The sequence below is a fragment of the Fistularia commersonii genome, chromosome 1 (assembly GCF_037954325.1).
Source record: "Fistularia commersonii isolate RoL2024-O1a breed Wild chromosome 1, RoL_Fcom_v1.0, whole genome shotgun sequence".
Lineage (NCBI taxonomy): Eukaryota > Metazoa > Chordata > Actinopteri > Syngnathiformes > Fistulariidae > Fistularia > Fistularia commersonii.
In genome coordinates, this window is record NC_141284.1 from 2,000,055 (window position 1) to 2,020,410 (window position 20,356).

At 51.7% G+C, this 20,356-nt stretch overlaps 2 protein-coding genes and 1 long non-coding RNA gene across 4 annotated transcripts; all 3 read left to right on the forward strand.

The window, feature by feature from the left end:
* The first annotated feature begins 122 nt into the window (after positions 1–122).
* Positions 123–15,889, forward strand: ptbp1b (polypyrimidine tract binding protein 1b). Its single transcript, XM_086141608.1, has 14 exons — positions 123–199; positions 5,893–5,953; positions 6,042–6,214; positions 10,940–11,086; positions 11,158–11,286; positions 11,365–11,475; positions 11,556–11,733; positions 11,817–11,885; positions 12,191–12,315; positions 12,431–12,464; positions 13,082–13,174; positions 13,268–13,484; positions 13,566–13,643; positions 13,818–15,889. Exons 2-14 carry the CDS (start codon positions 5,941–5,943, stop codon positions 13,948–13,950), a joined length of 1,500 nt encoding a protein of 499 aa, XP_085997734.1. The 5' UTR covers positions 123–199; positions 5,893–5,940; the 3' UTR covers positions 13,951–15,889.
* LOC147237059 (tripartite motif-containing protein 16-like) lies at positions 7,489–8,846 on the forward strand. The gene has a single exon (XM_086141735.1). The coding sequence runs from the start codon at positions 7,621–7,623 to the stop codon at positions 8,689–8,691; it is 1,071 nt and encodes a 356-aa protein (XP_085997861.1). The 5' UTR covers positions 7,489–7,620; the 3' UTR covers positions 8,692–8,846.
* A 2,520-nt stretch (positions 15,890–18,409) lies between the features above and the next one.
* Positions 18,410–20,278, forward strand: LOC147237060 (uncharacterized). Of its 2 annotated transcripts, XR_015104397.1 has the most exons (3): positions 18,410–18,648; positions 19,307–19,402; positions 19,479–20,278. It is a non-coding gene; the product is annotated as an uncharacterized LOC147237060 (long non-coding RNA). The 2 variants fall into 2 exon arrangements; XR_015104395.1 differs by lacking the exon at positions 18,410–18,648 and having other exon boundaries at positions 19,256–19,402.
* The last annotated feature ends 78 nt before the right edge of the window (positions 20,279–20,356 follow it).

Consider the following 20,356-nt stretch of genomic DNA (forward strand, 5'->3'; position numbering starts at 1 on the left):
TCCGCGAAGTCGCTGATCGCTCCTTCGCAATTAGCCAATCAGCGCTGAGATCCGAACCGGAACGCCCACAATTCTGGCGCTCTGGCCAATCAGGAAGCTCCCGCGACCGGACGCCATTTTGTCAGGTTTTAACGGGAGCTACTGGCCGCTGGCTGGAAGGAACCTGTTGCTCCGCAGTTCCGTGTTGTGCGATGGACGGGTGAGTTACTCTGTTCGAGCCGAATCCGAACTTTTCTTTACTTTTACCTCTTCCTTTCTTATTTCGCGGCGGCCGCTCCGACGTGTTCGCTGCCGGTTGTTTTCCCGCCGTAAGCCGGCGGTGTAAGGACTGTTAGCGTTAGCTGTTGGGGAAGTTGTGTTCGCGGCGGCATTAGGAAGCTAAGCTAACAGAGTTAGCCATGGCGTTGGAGCGGGCCGAACTCCTCGCTAAAGTCCAGCAACAGAACCGGGCCTCGGAGTCCCCGAACCCACGCCAGCTGGCCGAAACACGGCTCGGAACCGGGGGGCGCATCGCCCCGACTCACGATCTCTACGTCCGGGGCAGTTTGACTCGACTTCTGCGCTTTTCCAGTCGGTCGGGTTTCACTTCGGAAAAAAAAGTTATAATTCTACCGGAGGGAGCCCGGTTCGGTTCGTCGAACGTCGCCGGAAGCGGCGGGGACGCAGGCCGGTCGGAACGAGCGCGACGGTCCCGCCTCACCGGGTCCACGGCTCCGTGGAAACGGAGGACTTCCAGAAATCCGCGGGTTTTCTAACGTAGTTCTTCAAGCGGGCGAAACGGAAGTGAGAAGTAAAAGAGTAGTCCCCTCCCATCCCACCCCTCACTTAAAGGCGCTTGGAATATGTAAGGTGACAGGAAATGCCGGGAACTTTACCTGCTGCAGATCTTATTTCAGTCCGCGACCAGCCCTGCAGGTTTGTTGCCAGACTACAGATGTAGTCCAGGTCAGGTCCCCCCTCCCTCCAATACCAATGGAAACACACCTGGGGGTCATAGGGACCCTCGATCGCTTCTGGAGGGTCTTGAGGTTTCCCCTTAGCAGCATGTGTTTTCCTACTGTAACAATATCTGGCAGTTTCCCAGGATGTTTGGACAAAAAAACATACATTAACACCCCCACCGTGTGTGAACCATCATTGTCCAAAGATATAACAGTTTGATTATTGATCGTCGGCTCCTCTCGGGAACTTGAGCGAGACTCGCTCCTGTCCTGAATTCTTCGGCTTCGTCGGGACTCATTCCTGCCCCGGGGCGCCATCTGGTTCCTGTCAGCCAACCGGCAGCCACCTGCTCTGCGGCGCCGCCCCGCTGGCCGCCAGCTGCAAGCGCCGCCTTCGGTGACAGATGTAGTTCTCTCAAGAATCTTCTCCTGTTTCCCAAGAAACAAAACAGGATGTGTCTGCACCGTCACTTCCTGTTGTTGGGCCTGCAGATGTAACACCGCCGCTGTAACCTTCAGTCATTTGACATTGGATCCAGCGGGTAAAGTGTCACATGACACCACACAGTCTCCATCGCAATCGCCGCGCTCTTATTTTGAAGAGTTGGTGTATCTTGCTCTACTTGCAAGTTGGTTATTTTCCGGTGCATTTGGTAAAACAGCTCGGCGTAATCGGTGTCATCGCGGCTTCCTGCCGGAAGAGAGATGGCGTCCATGTTTATACAACAGATTCACACACGGGTGTGATGAATCCGGCAGAAAAGCAAAAACCTCTCCTGCTTGTCCGACCCAACTCTATCACTCAATTATTGACAACTTACGACAAATCTTTCAAACTCAGAACTTCCTTCCTCCCCGGTGCAGCATCGTGCTAGCTATGTCTGGCTAGCTAGCTAGCTGTCAGCTCATGACAGCTAGCTAGCAGCAGACGGGTCGACAGAGAGTCGTAGAAAAAGAAAGACGGAGAGGAGCCTGGGGGGGATGGTTTTCAGTTTTACTCTGGACCTGGTAGGAGAAGAGGCTGGATCTGATGGGTCCAGGTGTTGGGATAGAACACACCAGTAAGACGTGTCATCGATGTCCACTTTTGGAAACGGCGCCCACGCGTCCGATCGGACTCATGGAGCGAGACGTTTCGCTCGGCATTCGATGATGCAGTTCACGTCCGGTTGATTTTAGGTCAGATCGGAAACGATGGATTGGCTTTATTTGCTCGATTTCTAAGAAACAGGTTTGTGGAGATGTTTGGATGGAGAGGAGTCTGGTGGAACAGGTCGGAGCTTTGTGTCCTTTCAACACTGGCTCGGAGCCGGATCCAATCACGAGCCTTGTTTGTATAATGCGTGCTATGTTTACTACCCTTCACGCACTGCAGACAAAAAAAAAAAAAACTGAGTTCTGATATTGGACAATTGCCTTCATGGCTATCCAGTGACGCACGTCATCGACACCTGTATGTACACACCTGTATCAGTTTTATTCACGCTGTCAGTACGTCTTGTATCGGCGGCATCTATTGGTTGTCAAATCACTTTCATTTAGACACGAGCTCTCTTTTGTCGGAGCGGGCGAGGGCTGAAACGTTAGCGAGTTGTAAAATTAGCCCATATTGTAACTTTATAACGGTGTTGCTCTCTGGAGGCGACAGCGACAACAAGAGCAGGTCATCAATGTTTCAGCAGAGTTTCTCTGCACGGCTTGGGCTAATATCAATTAGCAAGCAGCCTGTTAGCTAGGTAGACGCTAGATAAAGGTTAATTAACTGGCCTCGGAAGTGGAAGTGGTTTAGGATATGGTTTCCAGATGATCCGGAAGGATTTTAAATTGACCATTCTGGTATTTTCCAGAGTCTCATTCAGTGTCTGACAGTGTTATCCGCTAACTGCTAACCAAGCTCTCGAAGCAGAGAGTGCACAACTGCTGTTGTGGCAAAGAAACGGAGTAACCTTGATTCTGACCGTCCCTGAGAAGGATTTCTAATGGTCTCATTTAACCATCTCCTTGACAACGGGACAATGTTGACATGCAACCAGCATCGAGGTAATTAAATCCCATGTTTTTTTTAATGGTAATTAATAAATTGAACGGTTAATCAGTTTGATCCCCGCTGAATAGTGTCGTATTTCACCATATCCCTGCAGGGTAGTCCCGAGTTAATGTCGAATGGTGAGAAGTGAGTGGTTCTGGTCCAGGCTGAGACTCGTAGCCGGTCCGATGTGGTTTAGCTGTTTCGCAAACCCTTTGTTAGCGCTTCTGATCCAACACGTCTCTCTGGATAGTCATGGTCACTCCCATATTTTTCTCCAATTGGAAAGGATTTTAAGGGGGGGACTTTCATCGTCCAGATTGAAAGGATCTAAAGTAGACGTGGCTGGTGGACGCCATCTGGCACAGTCCGGAGCTGATGTCAGTATCCGGTGGGAAAACATCTTGACATCGCGAACGCTTGATGATCGCGGGAAGGACGAGCAGACCGGAGGTCAGGTTGACGCTCAGGAGGTGACCAGAAGGCGGCGCGTGGTTTATCATCTCCTCCCTGGTCTCCTGCTGTCCTGTTGATGCAGCAGCTAAGCTGTTAGCTGCCAGTTAGCTGTGTGTGTGGAGGTGTGACAGTGCTACTTCTAACACACTGTCTTCTCTTCCAGTGGTATCCAGCACGATTTATCAGCTGGTACAAAGGTAGGACCCCCCCTCCCCCCCACTTTGCTTTGTTTGCTGCTGCTGTCATATTACTCCAACGCAGTAATCAGATTACCCGGCTCCAGTAATCAGATGAGTAGCTCTGTCAGACCCGCTCCTCCCAGGAGTCCCCGCCGCCCCAGTTATTCAATGAAATCACAAAGGATCTCAATTTAAATAGCGGCTAATGCTGCCTTTTGGTAAAACTGAAGTGGGAATTAAAAACATCCTCAGTTTCTTCAGCTTGATCAGGAGGAAAGAACATGAGAGAAATATGACGTTTGTGTGTGTGTGTGCGTGTGTGTGTGTGTGTGTGTGGGTGTGTGCGTGAAAAATCCTGTAGTTCAAAGCAGCTGCTAGCCAACACCGCCAGCTAGCCAGCTGCAAAACGCTGAGCTGATTGACAGGATAGCGGCACGACATTTTCTCCGGTTTTTGCCTCGAGGGCCTCTGAAGGAGCGGGAGAACACCGGTGTCGCGGGAGGAGATGTCTGCTCCGAAGATCCGAGCCATCTATTAAAAACGTGGCTTTTACCCCAAAAGAAACAGGAAGTGCTGATGTTTCCGAAGCCACAGTGAGTGCTGCAGGTGTGGTGGTTTCACAGGGTTTTCCTACCGTCTGCAGAGGAACCTACAGACGCTTTAGATCCTTCACTGACTTTAGACCGTGGAAAAGCGTCCTGGCAGCAGACTCTGCTCCTCTCCATCCACATCCTTCATTTTGGATGTTTCTCTCCTCCGGCTCTCCTGGTTGCTAGTACATAGTTAGCTATCAGCTCGTTAGCTGTGGTAGCCGAGTGACTTGGTAAAGCTAGTTTTAAGAGTTGACAGGTGTGTTTCTGTGGATCCTCGGCTCGTATCTGATGTTCTCTCTTCAGGATCAGCGCTATTTGTATTCTAAGTTAGTGTTGTTCTTCAAAACGTGCTCTTTGCTGAGTGGTTTCTCTCCATTGTACTTTTGCATCGATGCCTTCTCGTTTACGAAGCAAAACTTGACCACGAGAAAACTGGATGACGTCTCTGCTGCTCCTTCACGTCCACGCCGTGGCGGTAAACTCGCCTCATTTCGCTGAATCACCCGAGTCCGCGAACCGATCGGTCCGAATCATTACCCATCGTCCACGACGCCTCAGGAACCCTCAGAAAGTAGCCTGTTCCACCTGAAGGATGGCCGTCCAGGAGCCAGTACGGTTCACCCCGATTTTAATGTTTTTTTTTTTTTTTTTTGTAACAAGAAGAGCTGAAAGCTTCCCCAATGATTCTGAAGAAGCAACGTTTAGCTGAACCGCTGAGCTTCCAGTTTGAGGAAGGCCCACCGGGAGGGGGGGGGGGGGGGGCAGGTCCTCGCGCCGTCCTTTGCGTCTAGCAGCTGTCGGCCTGCGGCAGCTCTGGTTTCTGTCCATTATTGATGAGTCCGTAAGAAGATCGGAGCAGACTCAGGTTCCACCGAGACCAGCCGTCCTGGTTGGCAAAGCAGGGAGACCTTCTGCCCGTCCACCATGTGACCACCAGGGGGTCGACGCTTTCAGCCCGGAAGTACCTGACGGACGACTCGACAGATCCGGGTTTTATCCTTAATGAACCCCCTCTGTCATTCATCTTAAAATGCTGCTTTAAGAATTATTAAATTAGGTTTAATACTTATAATACTTTATTGATTCCCATGGGGGAAATTCTTTTATCACAGCAGCGCAACAATAACATCAATAAATATGAGTATAAATGTAAATAAAAGAGACAATTACAAGATAGCAAAAGCAACAGTAAGGAAAAAAAAATGGCAACATAATAGAACAAAAACGGCAACAGTTAGAATGGACAACCAAAATGACAAGGCTAAAACATACAGAACATTTTAGAAAAAAAAAAAACCAGCAAGAGTGAGAAGAGACAACCACAATGACAACAAGGATAAAAATAAACAATAGAATGGGGGGGGGGGGAACCAAAACAGCGAGGGTGAGAATAAACAACCAAAATGACAAGGATAAAAACAGACAACAGAATGGGGGGGAAAAAAACAACTAACCCAGCCTGCGTGTATTCGCTAGATTTAAACTTTCCTAAGATTTAGAAAGAAATCAGCCTGATCCTCCAGAAGGCAGGTTTTCTTTGCTGAGGGTTTTTTTTTTATTTTATTTTTTTTATCTCATCGCCGAAGCAGAAAGGCGAAATAGGTGATGAATGAGGTGTTGGAGGTGTCTGTCTCCCTGTCCTTCAGCCTGGAAGGACCTTCAGGACTTTCATTGCCATGCAATGTCTTGTGTTTCAGAGAGGACCTGAGGAGCTCTTCTGCAGCGTCTCCAGCGTCCCCTATATCATGAGCACCACAGGTCAGAGGTCACTCTTCTCTTCTACGGTATTCGCTGTGAACAGGCCCGGTGATGCTGCTGTTGTCCCCCCCCCCCACTGCCTCTGTAGCCAATGGCAACGACAGCAAGAAGTTCAAAGGTGACATAAGAGGTCCCCGGACGCTGTCCAGGGTCATCCACGTCCGCAAGCTTCCCGCCGACGTCACCGAGCTCGAGGTGATCGGCCTCGGCCTGCCCTTCGGAGACGTCACCAACCTGCTGCTGCTCAAAGCCAAGAACCAGGTGAGACTGGTGACTTGCATCATCTTCCAGAAGGTGATAGTGACACAGCTGCCAGCACTAACATTGAAACGTGTTATTACTCCAATTCTCACTGAACCTGCCCCTGATGTTAGCTGATCTGATATCTACATGATCTGGAGAAACTCCGTTTGGAGGAGGAGGCCGGGTTAGTGGTAGCAGACCATCTACTGGTGTCACCACAGAAACACCTTCCACTCCAGCTCCACTGATGGAGTTCCACACATCATATCTATGTCGTCAAATGAGACAGCTGGTCACGGCAGTCTCTCTCAGTTATCATGATCACTGGAGACCAAAATTCAACCTGCTTTGGAAAATCGGCCTCTGGTGGAGCAGCATCATCTACCCCCAAGGGAGTGGATCTGAGTTCAAGTGTTGGTTTGGCGGTGTGGGGGGGTCTCATGAAGAGCAGGATAGTCTCCGAGGAGAGGGACGTACGGTCTGGGTCATCATGGGAGGTGTCAAACAAGCTAATATTAGGCGTCAGCTTGTCACTAACAGATACGGGATGATGTCCAAGAGGAGTGACGGAACCCAGGAGATCAGGTTTTTAGCCAGTCACTGTCTGGTGACCTTCCCTGAAGATCAGGACCATTGGCAAATGCCATTGGCTAGCCTGAAGGATTCCAGGGTCTTGGAGTCATGCACTCTTGACAAGTGAAGGTGTGAGGGTTACAAGCCTATGGGCGCGTTGCCCTAAGAAGGATGGTCTGGCGGGTATTCGCCCTGGGTATTAGCTTAGCATTAGTACTGACATGAGGATACTTATCATGCAGCCTGGTTCTAAGCTTCAACACACGATTGCCGTCTTCTCTGTGAAGAGCTGAGATACCGGCAGGAGCAGAACTTCTGCCGGGAGGCGCACCTGTACGGGTAGAACGACGACCGCGGCAGCAAGCGGACTCGTGCACGAGCGTCAAGGAATCACAGGCAAGCACGGCTCTCCGAGGCTTCCTGTCCGAGAAGGAAATGTAGTCCTAGCTCAAACTCCATGGAGAACAACAGGCGGACGCCCCATCAGGCCAGAACCGCCAGGGCTTCGTGGCCACTCAGTCACCGAGAATGGACGGACTCCGAACATGTACACCTAGTCGGGTTCGGTCCGGTCGGGCTGTTTGTCCGCAACGAAGGCTAACCGGATTTCGGTAGCCCGCGGTGCTCATTCCGCCCAGAAGGTGGAGCCGTGATGTCACACAAGCTAATCGACATCATGGCGGCGCCGCCTGTGAGAGTGTGACGTCACACAGGAAGCTGAAGTGACTCTTCGTGATGTCACTTAACGGCAGGCCACTTGTGATGTCACAGTAAACGCTCCACCATTCGGTGCTGTAAGAGGAGCGGTCCACCTCCGAGGTCGGACCTTCAGCAACTAACCCAGCCGAGACATGGAATCCAAGGACAAAGAGGCAGCTGAGACAAAGGAGAAGCAGAAGAAGTTGGAGGCGTCCCGCCAGATGATTCGTCAGAGGATCGAGGACCGAGAGAGCGACGTGAAGCTGCTCCAGCAGGAGGTGAAGAAAATCCACCATCTGGCCGACGAGGCGGCGGAGGACTCGCAGAGGAACCTGACGGAACTCATCCAGCTGATGGAGGAGCGGCGCTCCAGCGTGAAGGAGGAGATCCGATCGCGGCTGCAAGGAGAAGTGAATCGAATGAAGCAGCTTCAACAGAAGCTGGAGAAGGAGATCTCGGATCTGAAGCAGCATTCTCACAGCAAAGACGCCGGTCACCTCTCCTCCGTGCTCAAAGAGCCGGCTCACGCCATCTTTGAGGGCATCACCAACGCTGCGTCGGAGACCAAGCAGCACCTGGAGGATACGCTGAAGGACAAGTGGTCCAGCTTCGCGTTGACGGTCACGCCGGTGAATCTCCTCCCTCAAACAAGAGCCGAGTTCCTGGCCTTGTCCCTCGACGTCACCTTAGACCCGAACACGGCGGACAAGCGGCTGATAATCCCCGAAGGCAACCGGAAGGCGATAATCCAGTCCAACTCGGACTCGGACTCGGACTCGGATTCCGACTCGGATTCCGGTCAGCCGGACCGGTTCGCCGGCTGCGGCCAGGTCCTGAGCAAAGAGACGCTGACGGGCCGCTGTTACTGGGAGGTGGAGTGGCGAGGGGGAGGCGTTTGCGTGGCCGTGGCCTACAACAACATCAGCAGGTCGGGCACCTGGTTCGAGTGTGTGTTCGGATGGAACGACAAGTCCTGGGCGCTGCGCTGCGACAAGCAGTGTTATAAGTTCTGGCACAACGAAGTCTCCTCTGACGTCACGGGGCCTCGGTCCTCCAAGGTGGGGGTCTACCTGGATCACGAGGCCGGCGTTCTGTGCTTCTACACCATCTCCGAATCCATGATCCCCATCTACAGGGTCCAGACCACCTTCACCCAGCCGCTACACGCCGGACTCCGACTCTACTCCGCCGGAGCCACGGCCGAAGTCATCCAGCTGAAGTAGAGTCGGACCGGAGGTCGGGGGGTTAGATGATGTCCTCCACCGTCCAACCTGGCAGAAGAAGACGAACACTTGAATCGTCGGTCTCACAGTGATGCTCTGACCGGTTCTGGAGGCAAATTCTGAGTTTCAAGCCTGGAACTTTGGACCAAAAGTATCCCAGAACTTTGCTTTTCAAGGAAGGAGAAGGTATTCTATAGCTGTCTGCCAGAGTTTCTCCTCACCTTAGTGTCTCTTTTTTTCCTAAATTTTCTACTTTTTTTTTATATTCTATTTCCTTCTTCTATAACCGTACAATACAATATTTTTTATTTATAATATTTTATTGTCACACTCTTGTGCACTCCTTATCTTTCACTTGTTACTTAAGGCACTTTATAGTTTATTTGTATTTCTTATTCTTCCCTTTTCTCTTATTTTTTACTGTTTATACAATTTTTCTACTATTATTTATTGTTATACTTTTCTTGTAACTCTGGCTCAACAATTTCCTTCGGGATAAATAAAGTTGTTCTTATTCTTCTTATTCTAACCGCTCTACTCATCTTTACGTTGTTTCATTTTTTCAATGAGTTAAGTGGACATCTGCCTCCATTTGTATTTTGAAGTAAATTTGCATCTTTTTTCAAAAGTTAAATGAACAAGCGGAGAATTAAATAAAGTGTAGAAAGGTTCTTACAGAAAGGCTGCGACTGCAATGAGAAGAGGTGACGATTCCGACATGAGATTAAATGAATTTAACGTCTTGCAAGAAATGACCCAAACCTCCAAACGCTTTAATATCTCGACGAAGGACCGTCTCGGAGTTTTACTTCCAAAACCAGTCACCCCTCTGCTGAGCCACCAGAGGTCACTGTCAACCATCCTGGTGCTTCAGGTTTTCCTCCAAGTCTCCCAGGGGCCAAAAACATGCAGGAGCCTCATTGGAGACCTCCACGTTCCCGACTACATGAGTGGAGGAAGGAATGCACAGATGATTTTCCTACTACTTTTAACTTCTTACTTGCACAGCACTTTTATGAAAACAGGGTCCTCAGCTTCCATTGGAATTGTGTTCCTATGTAAGTCACAACTCACATGCCGAACAAAAGTACCCATGTCACTCACTACGCTAACTCGGTGGTAAAACCATCATCTTGGGCGTAAAAACGCTGTAAATTAAATTTGATTGACCAGAACAACTTTGACTGGAGCCGTTGTCTACCACTAGCAACAGCTGAAAGAGTGTTGACTCCCAGTTGACCCTTCCAAAAAGTTTCCCAAAGAAAACCCAACACAAACAAACAAACGCAGATGTCGTACAATCCAATATGGCGTACAACCGGCGAATGTAACCCAAACCTTCTTGGTAGAGCACCGCATGATGGTGAACAAGACTTTCTCAATAGATTGACCACGAAACCTGGGGGTTGAGGACGTGGTAAACTCAGGACATGCTGGATACTTATAGGACTCAAATATTTGAGACCTCTCTGCTGTGTTAAAGTAGCGAGCTTTAACCTTTTGGTCCTGACAACAGCTGATTGGACGGACTCTTGGTCCTGTTTCTTTCACATCGGGACCAAGTTCTAGTTGAATGGATCCAGTTCAGGGTCTGTGGGACCTTGAATGCATCTTAAAGCAGATGCGTACCTTGACAAGTCCCTTCTGGTCAAGGAGTGGACCAACAGTGTTCCCGTCACCACCAAAGTAACTGCAGGAAAGGTCACGTGAATTCGGGCCACGCAAAGATCCACAGCAGAAGACAAGACAGACGAAGACCACGACAAGTCCAACTGGAGGTACCAGACCCTAGAAGTCAGAGGTGCAACAAATGAAATCCATGAGGAGGAGCCAAAGGAGCAGAGTGGTTCAACGTAACAAAAATGCCCCTGACGGACCTTCTATTTTCACCCTGTTCTCCTGGTTCCTGTGAATAAATGAATACCTGGTTGGTTTCCATGACGTTGTCCGTTCCATCTCTAAGGACTCCTTCAGGAGCTAACAAGAAGTAACAACTTCCTCTTAGGTGTTCATTGTACGGAGGCCAACCGCTGTGCCCTTCCAGGCTGTGGGCAACACAGAATGAATGAATAAATGTGTATTTTTGGACGTCTGGCCCAGAAGGTCCAGTGCCTGAAGTCTGTTTTTTGAGCAACATAGGTACACGGACAGTGAGGAAACGTCAAGCGGAGAAAGGAGGAGATAGTCGGAGGTTCAGTGTGTCCTCTGTGGAAGTGGGTTCCCCTCATGGTGTGTTCTGGTCCCGCAGGCCTTCTTAGAGATGAGTTCTGAGGAGGCGGCCCAGAACATGGTGGGCTACTACTCCACTGTGGTGCCCCTGATCCGCAATCAGCCCGTCTACATCCAGTTCTCCAATCACAAGGAGCTGAAGACGGACCACTCCCCCAACCAGGAGGTCAGAACGCCAGGACACACACACACACACACACACACACAGTTGCCCTGTTGATGCGAATCTCCCCCTAGAGGGCCCAGGCGGCGTTGCGGGCCCTGAACACCTCCCATCTGGACCCGTGCGCCGCCGCTCCTAGCGCCGTGCTGCGGGTGGTCGTGGAGAACCTGCTGTACCCCGTCAGCCTGGATGCCCTCTGCCAGGTAGAACGCGGGGAATTAGCTCTTAGCTTAGCACGAAGGCTGTAGCGGCCCGCTCACGTTTCACCGGCGCCTCCGCAGATCTTCTCCAAGTTTGGCACGGTGCTGCGGATCATCGTCTTCACCAAGAACAGCCAGTTCCAGGCACTGCTGCAGTTCACCGACGGACCTTCGGCCCAGGCCGCCAAACTGGTGTGTGCCCGTGACTCCCGTTCAACGCACGAGTCGCCGCTGTAGAACATCTCTAGAAGGAACCTGCGGTTGCGTTTCAGTCTCTGGACGGCCAGAACATCTACAACGGCTGCTGCACGCTGAGGATCAGCTTCTCCAAGCTCACCACCCTCAACGTCAAGTACAACAACGAGAAGAGCCGCGACTTCACCCGACCCGACCTGCCCAGCGGGGACAGCCAGCTCGTCATGGAGCACCCCGCCATGGCCGCCGCCTTCAGTGAGACACACACACACACACACACACACCTGGACGCATGTGATTGATCCCTATCAACTGTTTGTGTGTGTGTCGCCCTGCAGCTCCAGGCATCATCTCTGCTGCACCCTACACACACACCTTCCCTCCCGCCTTCACCTTGCAGCCTGCAGGTGAGCCAGTGTGTGTATGTGCGTGATTACATGTATGTGCATTTGTGTATGTCGGCGTATGTGTGTCACTGTGTACCAGAGTCCACACACACACACACACACACACACACACAGGTTGTTGCTCCAGGTCTTGGACTTGTCCGGGAGTCTGACCTCCGGCCTGAGGAGATGATTGACAGGGCGCAGCTGACACATGGTTTCATCTCTCTCTCACACACACACACACCGCCGACATAATGAGACTGATCAATTATCAGGATGATTGATTGATGGCTGATCACCGTCAGTGTCCCCGCCCTATCCAGGCCTGACGGTCCCCCCCCTGCCCGGGACCCTGGCCTCCCTGTCCCTCCCCGGGACGCCCCGGCTGGGCTTCCACCCCATCCCCCCGGGCCACTGCGTCCTGCTGGTCAGCAACCTGCACCCCGAGGTCAGCGCGTCCGTCTCAACGCCTCCCATTAGCAAACACACACACACACACACCTGTTCACTCATCTGCGAATGTGTTCTTGTCTTTTCAACGTGTCTCCGTGGAAACGGGCCAGAGGGTGTCACCACACTGCCTCTTCATCCTCTTCGGTACGTCGGCCGCATCCACAACAACATGATGTGTGTGTGTGTGCGTGTGTGTGTGGTAGTGAGAGAAGGAGCAACCATAAGGATGTTGACTGTGTGTGTGTGCACGTGCACTCCCCAATTCTTTGTTTTTTTTTTCCCCCGCCATGTTTGAAGGCACCTCCTCCTCCCTTCCCGTTCCCCTCCAACCTTGACGTACGAGCACGTCCACTTAGAAAGTTTCCGAGACCCGAATCGTCACCCCCGTGGATTTATTTTTGCTTCGTGATCGGACTTAGCAGCGACAGGGACGAGCGTTTGATACCGAGATCGCCGCGGCGGTTCAGGAAAGTGGTGTTTAAAAACAGCGGGAGGCGCTAGCTAGCCCAGAGAATACCATGGAAAAGCACGAGCTTGTTTTGGACTCGTCGGTGAATGGAAGGTTTTTTTAAGTGCGCCTTAAAGTGCGAAAAATTCGGTATGCGCCGGCAAATTGAGTTTGGAGCTCGGTCACAAAATCACAGTCAAGGTATTAGTGAAGGTCCTCTCAGCTGCATCTCGAGGGCTTCCTGGTTCTGCTCCCAGGAGGTCCCCCCCCCCCGTTGCTCGTCGAGGTCCGCTCTGATGGATGGTCTCTGCAGGTGTTTACGGGGACGTGATGAGGGTGAAGATCCTGTTCAACAAGAAGGAGAACGCTCTGGTCCAGATGTGCGACAGCACGCAGGCCCAGCTGGGTAAGTCCTCGCACCTTCTCCGCAGAGTCCCCCCCCCCCCCCCCCCCCCCCGTCGGGACGCTTCCTTGCTGACGCCGTCTTTCCGCGGGGTAGCCATGAACCACCTGAACGGCCAGCATCTCCACGGGAAGCCCCTCCGCATCACGCTGTCCAAGCACACCAGCGTCCAGCTGCCCCGCGAGGGCCACGAGGACCAGGGTCTCACCAAAGACTACAGCAACTCCCCTCTCCACCGCTTCAAGAAGCCCGGGTCCAAGAACTACTCCAACATCTTCCCCCCGTCTGCCACCCTGCACCTCTCCAACATCTCGTGAGTCCCGCCCTCCGGCCCCCGACCTTCTCCGTCCGCGGCCCCGTCTGAGCTTCTGCTCTGGTCTCTTTGTGTTTGAAGCCCCTCTGTGGTCGAGGACGACCTCAAGATGCTGTTCTCCAGCTCGGGAGCTCTGGTGAAGGCCTTCAAGTTCTTCCAGTAAGTCTGTCGGCGTCAGAAGACACCGGACACCGGGTTTAGGGCGTCGTTAGCCGGACGCTAATCTGTCACTTAGCTTAAAGCGTGTCGTTCCAATAACGGATCTTCTGGCGGTCCACCCGGAGACCTCTGGCCCGCGAAGACGCCCTCACCCCTTCCCCGTGTCTCCCTCAGGAAGGACCACAAGATGGCGCTGATCCAGATGGGCTCGGTGGAGGAGGCCATCGAGTCGCTCATCGAGTTCCACAACCACGACCTGGGAGAAAACCACCACCTGAGAGTGTCCTTCTCCAAGTCCTCCATCTGAGCCCCCCCCCCCCCTCCACCCACCGCCACCACCATCTCCCCGCTCCCCGGTCCTCCTCACTCCCGTCATTCCAAGGCGCCTGCTGGTCCGGCACTGCCTCCGGTTCCCCCCGGGTTAAGGTCACACACTGGAGTCCAGAGATTAGCGACAGAATCCTTCCAGCTCGGCGTCGGATCCCTCGGACCCTCCCATCTTAAAGCCAGCCTTGCCTTGGACTCCAACCGCAGAGTCCGTTAATTTATTCATTTTTCTTTTTTTTTTTGGTAATCGGGACTCAAAAGTCCTCAAATTCAGGCTTCGTAACAACCAAAACCCGACGTTCTGTCCTTAATCCCAGATTACCAGTGTGACTCCCCGTGGCCTTAATCCCCCTCCGCCCCCCCCTTCAGATTCCCTCCCCACTCCTTCCCAAACGGCCGCCTTCACCAGGAGGCCAACGGGGTCAAACCACGACTAGCCAAGGAGGAGGGGGAGGCCCTCCTGCGAGTCCGCCGTCGTCACGAAGGAACTCGCCGGCCCCTCCTCGCCACGGGCCGCTTTTTTTTTTCGTTTTTTTGTTTGTTTTTTTAAAAACCTGGATCGCCGCCGATCCGGACCATCCCTGTGCCTTAATCCCGAAGGAGCGGCGCCGGCCTGCATCTCCCACGGCGTCCGCGGACTCGGCGACGAGCAGGTTTACAGTGATACAAAGGTTTACTGTTGGTGTGTGTGCGTGCGTGTGTGTGTGTGTGTGTGTGTGTGTGTGTGTTCTGCTCTTGGTGTTAGCTGGTAGCACTGCTGGTTACTGTAGCAACAAACATGTGAACTGATTGTCTCTTAGCGGGTTCTTTAGATCTAGAAGCGATTCTTCGGTCTCTCTTCTTCTTTCTGACTCCTTCTCCTCCTCCATGTATGCAATCATGTTTTTATTCCCAATCAAATATGGTAGCAATATTTTAATCATTCCTTTATTTGTTTTCGGGTGTCGGAGCTTCGGTCGCCTTCTCCGGACGCTTTTTTTTTTTTATTTATGACTTTTTGTGATCCACTACAGCTGAAACCAAACAAAAACAAAAAAAAAAAAAAAAAAAGGCCTTGTAGATGCGAAACGCACCTGCCTGCTCAGGTTCCCGCTTCCAAACGCCGAGGTTTTTTTTTTTTTTTCTCGCGGATCCTCGGCGGGAGGTCAACGGTGCCTTGGACTTGGATCGACGTCAGGCATTTTTTTAGTTCCCGGAAGGGGGAAAAAAAAAAAAAACAACGATCTGTGTCTTAATGTTCTTACATTCCAGCCGCTCGGACGCCGCCGGACGGAGCTCCGTGCCCTCCAGGCCTGGCGTGGGAGGGGGGACGGTGCGTTCAGGTCCCCCTGGGGGGGCGTTTACTGCCACCTGATGGGATTCCAGGTTTTTATGGACTGGGATTTAAAGCGGGGCATCGGAGCAGGTCGGAGGGGCTCCAGGGGCCCGTCGGTCCAAAGATCAGATGTTAGCTGACTCGTAAAACGACACTATTTGCAGATCCGGACCCAGACTGTTCTGGTCCTGAAGGTGAAGGGGATTCCTGTGAGTTTTGCGACGGAGCGATGCATTTTTTCTCGTTATCTTCGAAAATCTTGAACCGAGGCGTCAGATCCGGACCAGGGTCCGGAGGGGTCCTGATCCCGATCCGCCTCAGCTGAACTTTAATCCAAAAAAAAAACCTGGCCGTTTTTTTTTTTTTTGTTTGTTTGTTATTAAAATCCCCAGGTGACTGGAAGGCGGGTGGTGTTTGCTGTGTGTGCGTGCGGGGGCGGAGCTTAAAGTGTACAGATGTTTTTTTTCTAAAGCGGGTCGGCGTCCGAGAGGCGACTGTTTTGTTTGTTTTTTTTTTTTTTTACTTGATATGGAAAGGTGTATATTTTGATCGGTCGGTTCTGAGCCTCTTCATGTCACCAGATTAAATCTCTTTTTATCTACAATCGGCGTGTCCACTTGCCTCTCTGCCCCCCCCCCGACGCCACGGAAACGGAAACGGGCCGCCTGCAGTAACCGGGTTTGACCACTAGGGGGCAGTAGAGGACAGCCAGCGCTTCCCTCCGCTCGAACCCGTGTTTCCTCCCAAGTATCAAAAAACTTTTAATGCTCTAATGCAAGAATAATATGCAAAGAACGCACGTAACGACGTGCACGTGACCTTATCATGAAAATCAAGTTTGAATTTAGAAGTTCCGCACTCTGCTGTAAGTCCTGATTTCAACACACACTTAAAATGTCCCGCTTATTCCCATGTTTTTCTTCTCTCTGTGACTGAAAGCTCCCCCGGCTGCCGGACCCGTCGCCGCCGAGCTCCATGTGGGTGAGAGAAATCCCTCCCCACACACACACACACACACACACACACACCCTACCTCCTGTTAATTCCACCTTTTAATGAGAAACGTCAAGGAGCTCCGGTCAATGGAGAAGATCTGCCACGCCGATCAAAGCTGGGATTCTGGTCCGGGAGGAGGAGGAGCAGCAGCAGGAGGAGGAGGAGAGGGATAATCAAAGAGCGGCAGAGGGAAGTGAAGCGCTCAGAGATCTGAAGCTTGAACACACTGAAGGAAGTTCATATCTGCCCCCGCCCTCCACGCCCCGGCTCACCCACACCCACCAACCCCGACTCGCCCCCTCCCACGCCACGTCGCGCGTTGCCGACAAAGAGGGATTGTGGGAAAACGCCAGCTTGGTCTCGCATGGCTGTCAATGGTAATCCTGACACACACACACAGACACACACACACACACACATATACTAGAACAGTCTACAGCGTGAGGACTCTGTGTGTGTGTTTCCGCCACATCCTGATGAACAGTAGAGCTGGAGGGCCTAATCAACACACACACACACACACACACACACTGCAGTGTAGTGACCTGATTGGTTCACAGAAGCCTGAAGGTGGTCAGGAAGTCCAAACCAGGACCAGGTGTGGAGCCGGACCAAATCCTAGAAGGTCTGACTCCGACACCGGGTGTGGACATCTGCCCACCAGCAGGGATGCCATCAAAATCTACTTTTTTTAGTTTTGACCTCCTGACCTTTAACTTTTCTCGATAAACACCGTCTTAAAAAAAAGTCCATTTCAAAACTGTTTTTTGAAATGATTTTCTAAATCGTAGAAACGCCCGTCCGGAGAAGGTGATTTCAGATATCCGATTGATGGACAGCCGTGCTGTGAAGGAGGCGGGCCGGGCGAAGGCCTGCCTTCCCGTCTTTGTTTTGTTTGTGACGCTGGAGTGACTCCGGGATCAAAATCCACCTAATTGCCTCTAAAAGCAGAATTTTCCACCTGAAGTTTCCCGTCGACTCGTCCGGAAAGGATGGAAGTCGGCAGGAAGTGGGCGTGGTGACGTCCGGACGAGCAGCGGGGGACATATTGGCCGATCTCGCCGAGGTGGCCGCTGCCCGCCGGCCTCTACTTTAAATGCTAATTCCCTCGGCCAATCACTTCGCCCACATTCCGCCTCCCGCCGCGCCGCCGCAAACAAACACGGCGCGGCTGTCGGACCGTTAATCCGCCGCACCGCTCGGACGACGTCTCCGCGAGCAGCCACGCGTGTTCTGACATGTTTTGGCGATGCGGGGGGGAGCTCAGCGTGCAGCTGACGGCGTCCGGCTGACGTCCATCACGGGTTTAACCGCCGACTCGCCGTCCGCCTGACAGCTTCTGCCTGAAAGGCAGATTATGCAAATGATTGGTTCACCGGCCGCCATCCGCCCCCCCCAGACGGCCCAGTGATTGCCGGCCAGCCGGCTGGGGGGGGGGGGGGGGGGGCAGGTGATTCTGACGGCGTGTGATGACACGTGAATAACGCCGCTTTCAGACGCCCGTCCTCACCTGAGGACAATCAGCGGCGTCTCTCGCTGGAAGCGGCTAATTGATCGCGTGACGGTTTTCTAGAGACACTGACCCAAGTGCACGTGCGCGCACACACACACACACACACACACATACACACACACACACACACGGAGATCACTTTGTGAAAGCAGAAAAAATTCACCCCCCCCCCAACGTCGTTCTTTTCCCGCCCTTCTCGATTCCACCTTGGTCTTAAACATTGACCGTTAGCGAGTTGCGATGCTAGCACTAGCTACTCCGGGCGATTAGCGGTTCGCGATGGTTCTCTGCCGGGTTCTTCCCGCAGTGCAAACACATGCAGGAGGTCCAGAGACGTGTGGATGAGAGGGTGACTGGCGATGGATCCAGGATAAGCCCCGCCTCTCGTCCCATGACAGCTGAGATAGGCTCCGCCCCCCCCGGCGGGCCTCACTGCAGGATAAGCGGTAAAGAATGAATGGATGGATGAAGAACCCCATTCAGGCCTTCAGAAACCTTCTCCCGGGTCTCCTCTGGAGGCAGATTCCTTCTGCTACATCAGGGAACATTCGCCGTCTCATTCCTGATTATTTACAGACGTTCGGTTTCAGGTTCAAATGTATATTTTCTTTTTTTTTTTTTCTTTTTTTAATTTGGTTCCCTTTTTTTTTTTTTTTTTTTTTTTTTTTAGAGAATTCCTATATTTTTCCCGCGCTGTTTTCCGTTCCTCGCAAATCTTCTGGAACCTTCACATTTTCCTCATTTCTCGGTTCATCTTCAGGAGATCTCCTCCGGCTCTTTACCCTGGAGATCCTGCAGGAGCGAACTCCCCGGAGCCCCCCAGGTGAATCTGGGGTCCCCAAGAAGAAATCCAGGCTAGTACACACACATTCTCACACACACACACACACACTCAACCAGCAGGTTTAATGGCTGACGGCCGAATCAGCCAACGGTCCATTAAATCCGTGTCCGTCTGTCTGATGTGGGTCGAGCCCCCTGCCGAGACGCCAGCGTCCTTCGCCAAGGACAGACAGACAAAGAGCCAATTAGCAGCGACGTCCATCAGTCCAGCGGAGCGAGACGCCGTTTTGCGCCGGCGTCCTCGAACCCTCGGCTGGAGTGATCGGACCTTTCGCAATTAAAGAAATTCAAATTGGCTCGCAGCGGAACGAGCTTTATGACGCGTTCCCATTGGTCCGTTTCCTCGCCCAGCAGGCGTCAATCAAAACCTTTCATCGTTGATTGCATGGCAATGCTTTGGTGTGTTAACACTCACGCACACATATGGACACACTCACATGCATTTGGGTGTTACCCCCTGCAGCTGTAATTAACTTAATTAGCTTGAATGCTAACTATGCTAATGAGGCTAATGAAGCCTGCAGCGTACCATTATATTGGATTGAACCTGAGGCAGAACTACAATTTATTTTTACAATAGAATTACAATCTCTTTTTTTTTAAAAATCATTTTGACTGATTTCATTTTTTTTTTTTTTTTTTGGAAAATTCTTCAAATCCTGTTCAAAGGGGGGCGGGGGCGATTGAAGATGAGGAACAAAGAAAACTTCAAAGAGACGAAAGAAACGACATTTTCCCTGTAGAAACCTGGAGGTAAACGGCGAGGTAAGGAAGATTTTCAACTTTTGGGTTTAAGGGAAATAGAAACAGTTGGTGTAAGCCTTATCTTGTCATCCTGCAGCCAATCGCAACTCACCGCAGGACAAAGGGGAGGGGCTTCGCCTTCTCGCCTGACAATCAGAGCGGCGTGGAGGGACGCACCTGCGAACATCTCGGCCTTGACGACCCTCAGGTAGAGACGTCCTCTATTTCTGTTTAACTCCAGACATTTTAAAATCTGGAATATTCCCGGAATATATCCAGGGCAGTAACAATGCGAAGCCCCGCCCCCCTTGAGCGCGTGGCCGGGCGGCGTTAGCGAGACTTCCGGTCCATGACGTCGCGGCGGTAATGGACGGTTTTCCTGTCGTCTGTCGCTCGGCGGCGTCTGAGCTTTTTACTCCCTGAAACTTTCATCAGCGACGGTTTTAAAAGCTGCCATGAAAGATTCATCCCCCCCGCCGCCGCCGCCGCCGCCGCCACCACCACCACCGCCCCGTCTCTCCGGCCCCACTTCTGAAAAATTCATGGCTGCTGATTCACCAACCCACACACACACACCACCTGAGTGCAGACCACGCCCACTTCCGCATGACGTAAGCGCACTTCCGCTATCCAGATGCCTGCCTGTTGAATTTAATCTAAAAATAGATTATTATTAAAATAAAAAAAAACAAAAAAAAAAAAAACAAGTGAAATAAAAGTTAAGTAAAATAGTTTTCCTTTCGGTTGAAATGTTTTTTTTTGTTTTTTTTTAATAAATAAAACAACTTCCGGTTGCGCGTTTCAAAATAAGAGTTAAAAAAAAAATTAAAAACGGTAACGCTCGAAATTGGGAAGAAAAAAAAAGCGGATGAACGGTAACGCGTAAAAAAGAAGAAAGATAACAAAGAGGAGGAAAGAAGGTGGAGAAGAAGAAGAAAAAGAAGAAGAAGAAGAAGAAGAGGAGGAGGAGGAGGA

Bases quoted from the DNA above. Each gene is read 5' to 3' on its own strand.
- ptbp1b (XM_086141608.1), top strand. The intron at 11,287-11,364 runs GTAGAACGCGGG...GCGCCTCCGCAG, and splicing joins GCCTGGATGCCCTCTGCCAG to ATCTTCTCCAAGTTTGGCAC. The intron at 11,734-11,816 runs GTGAGACACACA...GTCGCCCTGCAG, and splicing joins CGCCATGGCCGCCGCCTTCA to CTCCAGGCATCATCTCTGCT.
- LOC147237059 (XM_086141735.1), top strand. From the start codon at position 7,621: ATGGAATCCAAGGACAAAGAGGCAGCTGAGACAAAGGAGAAGCAGAAG.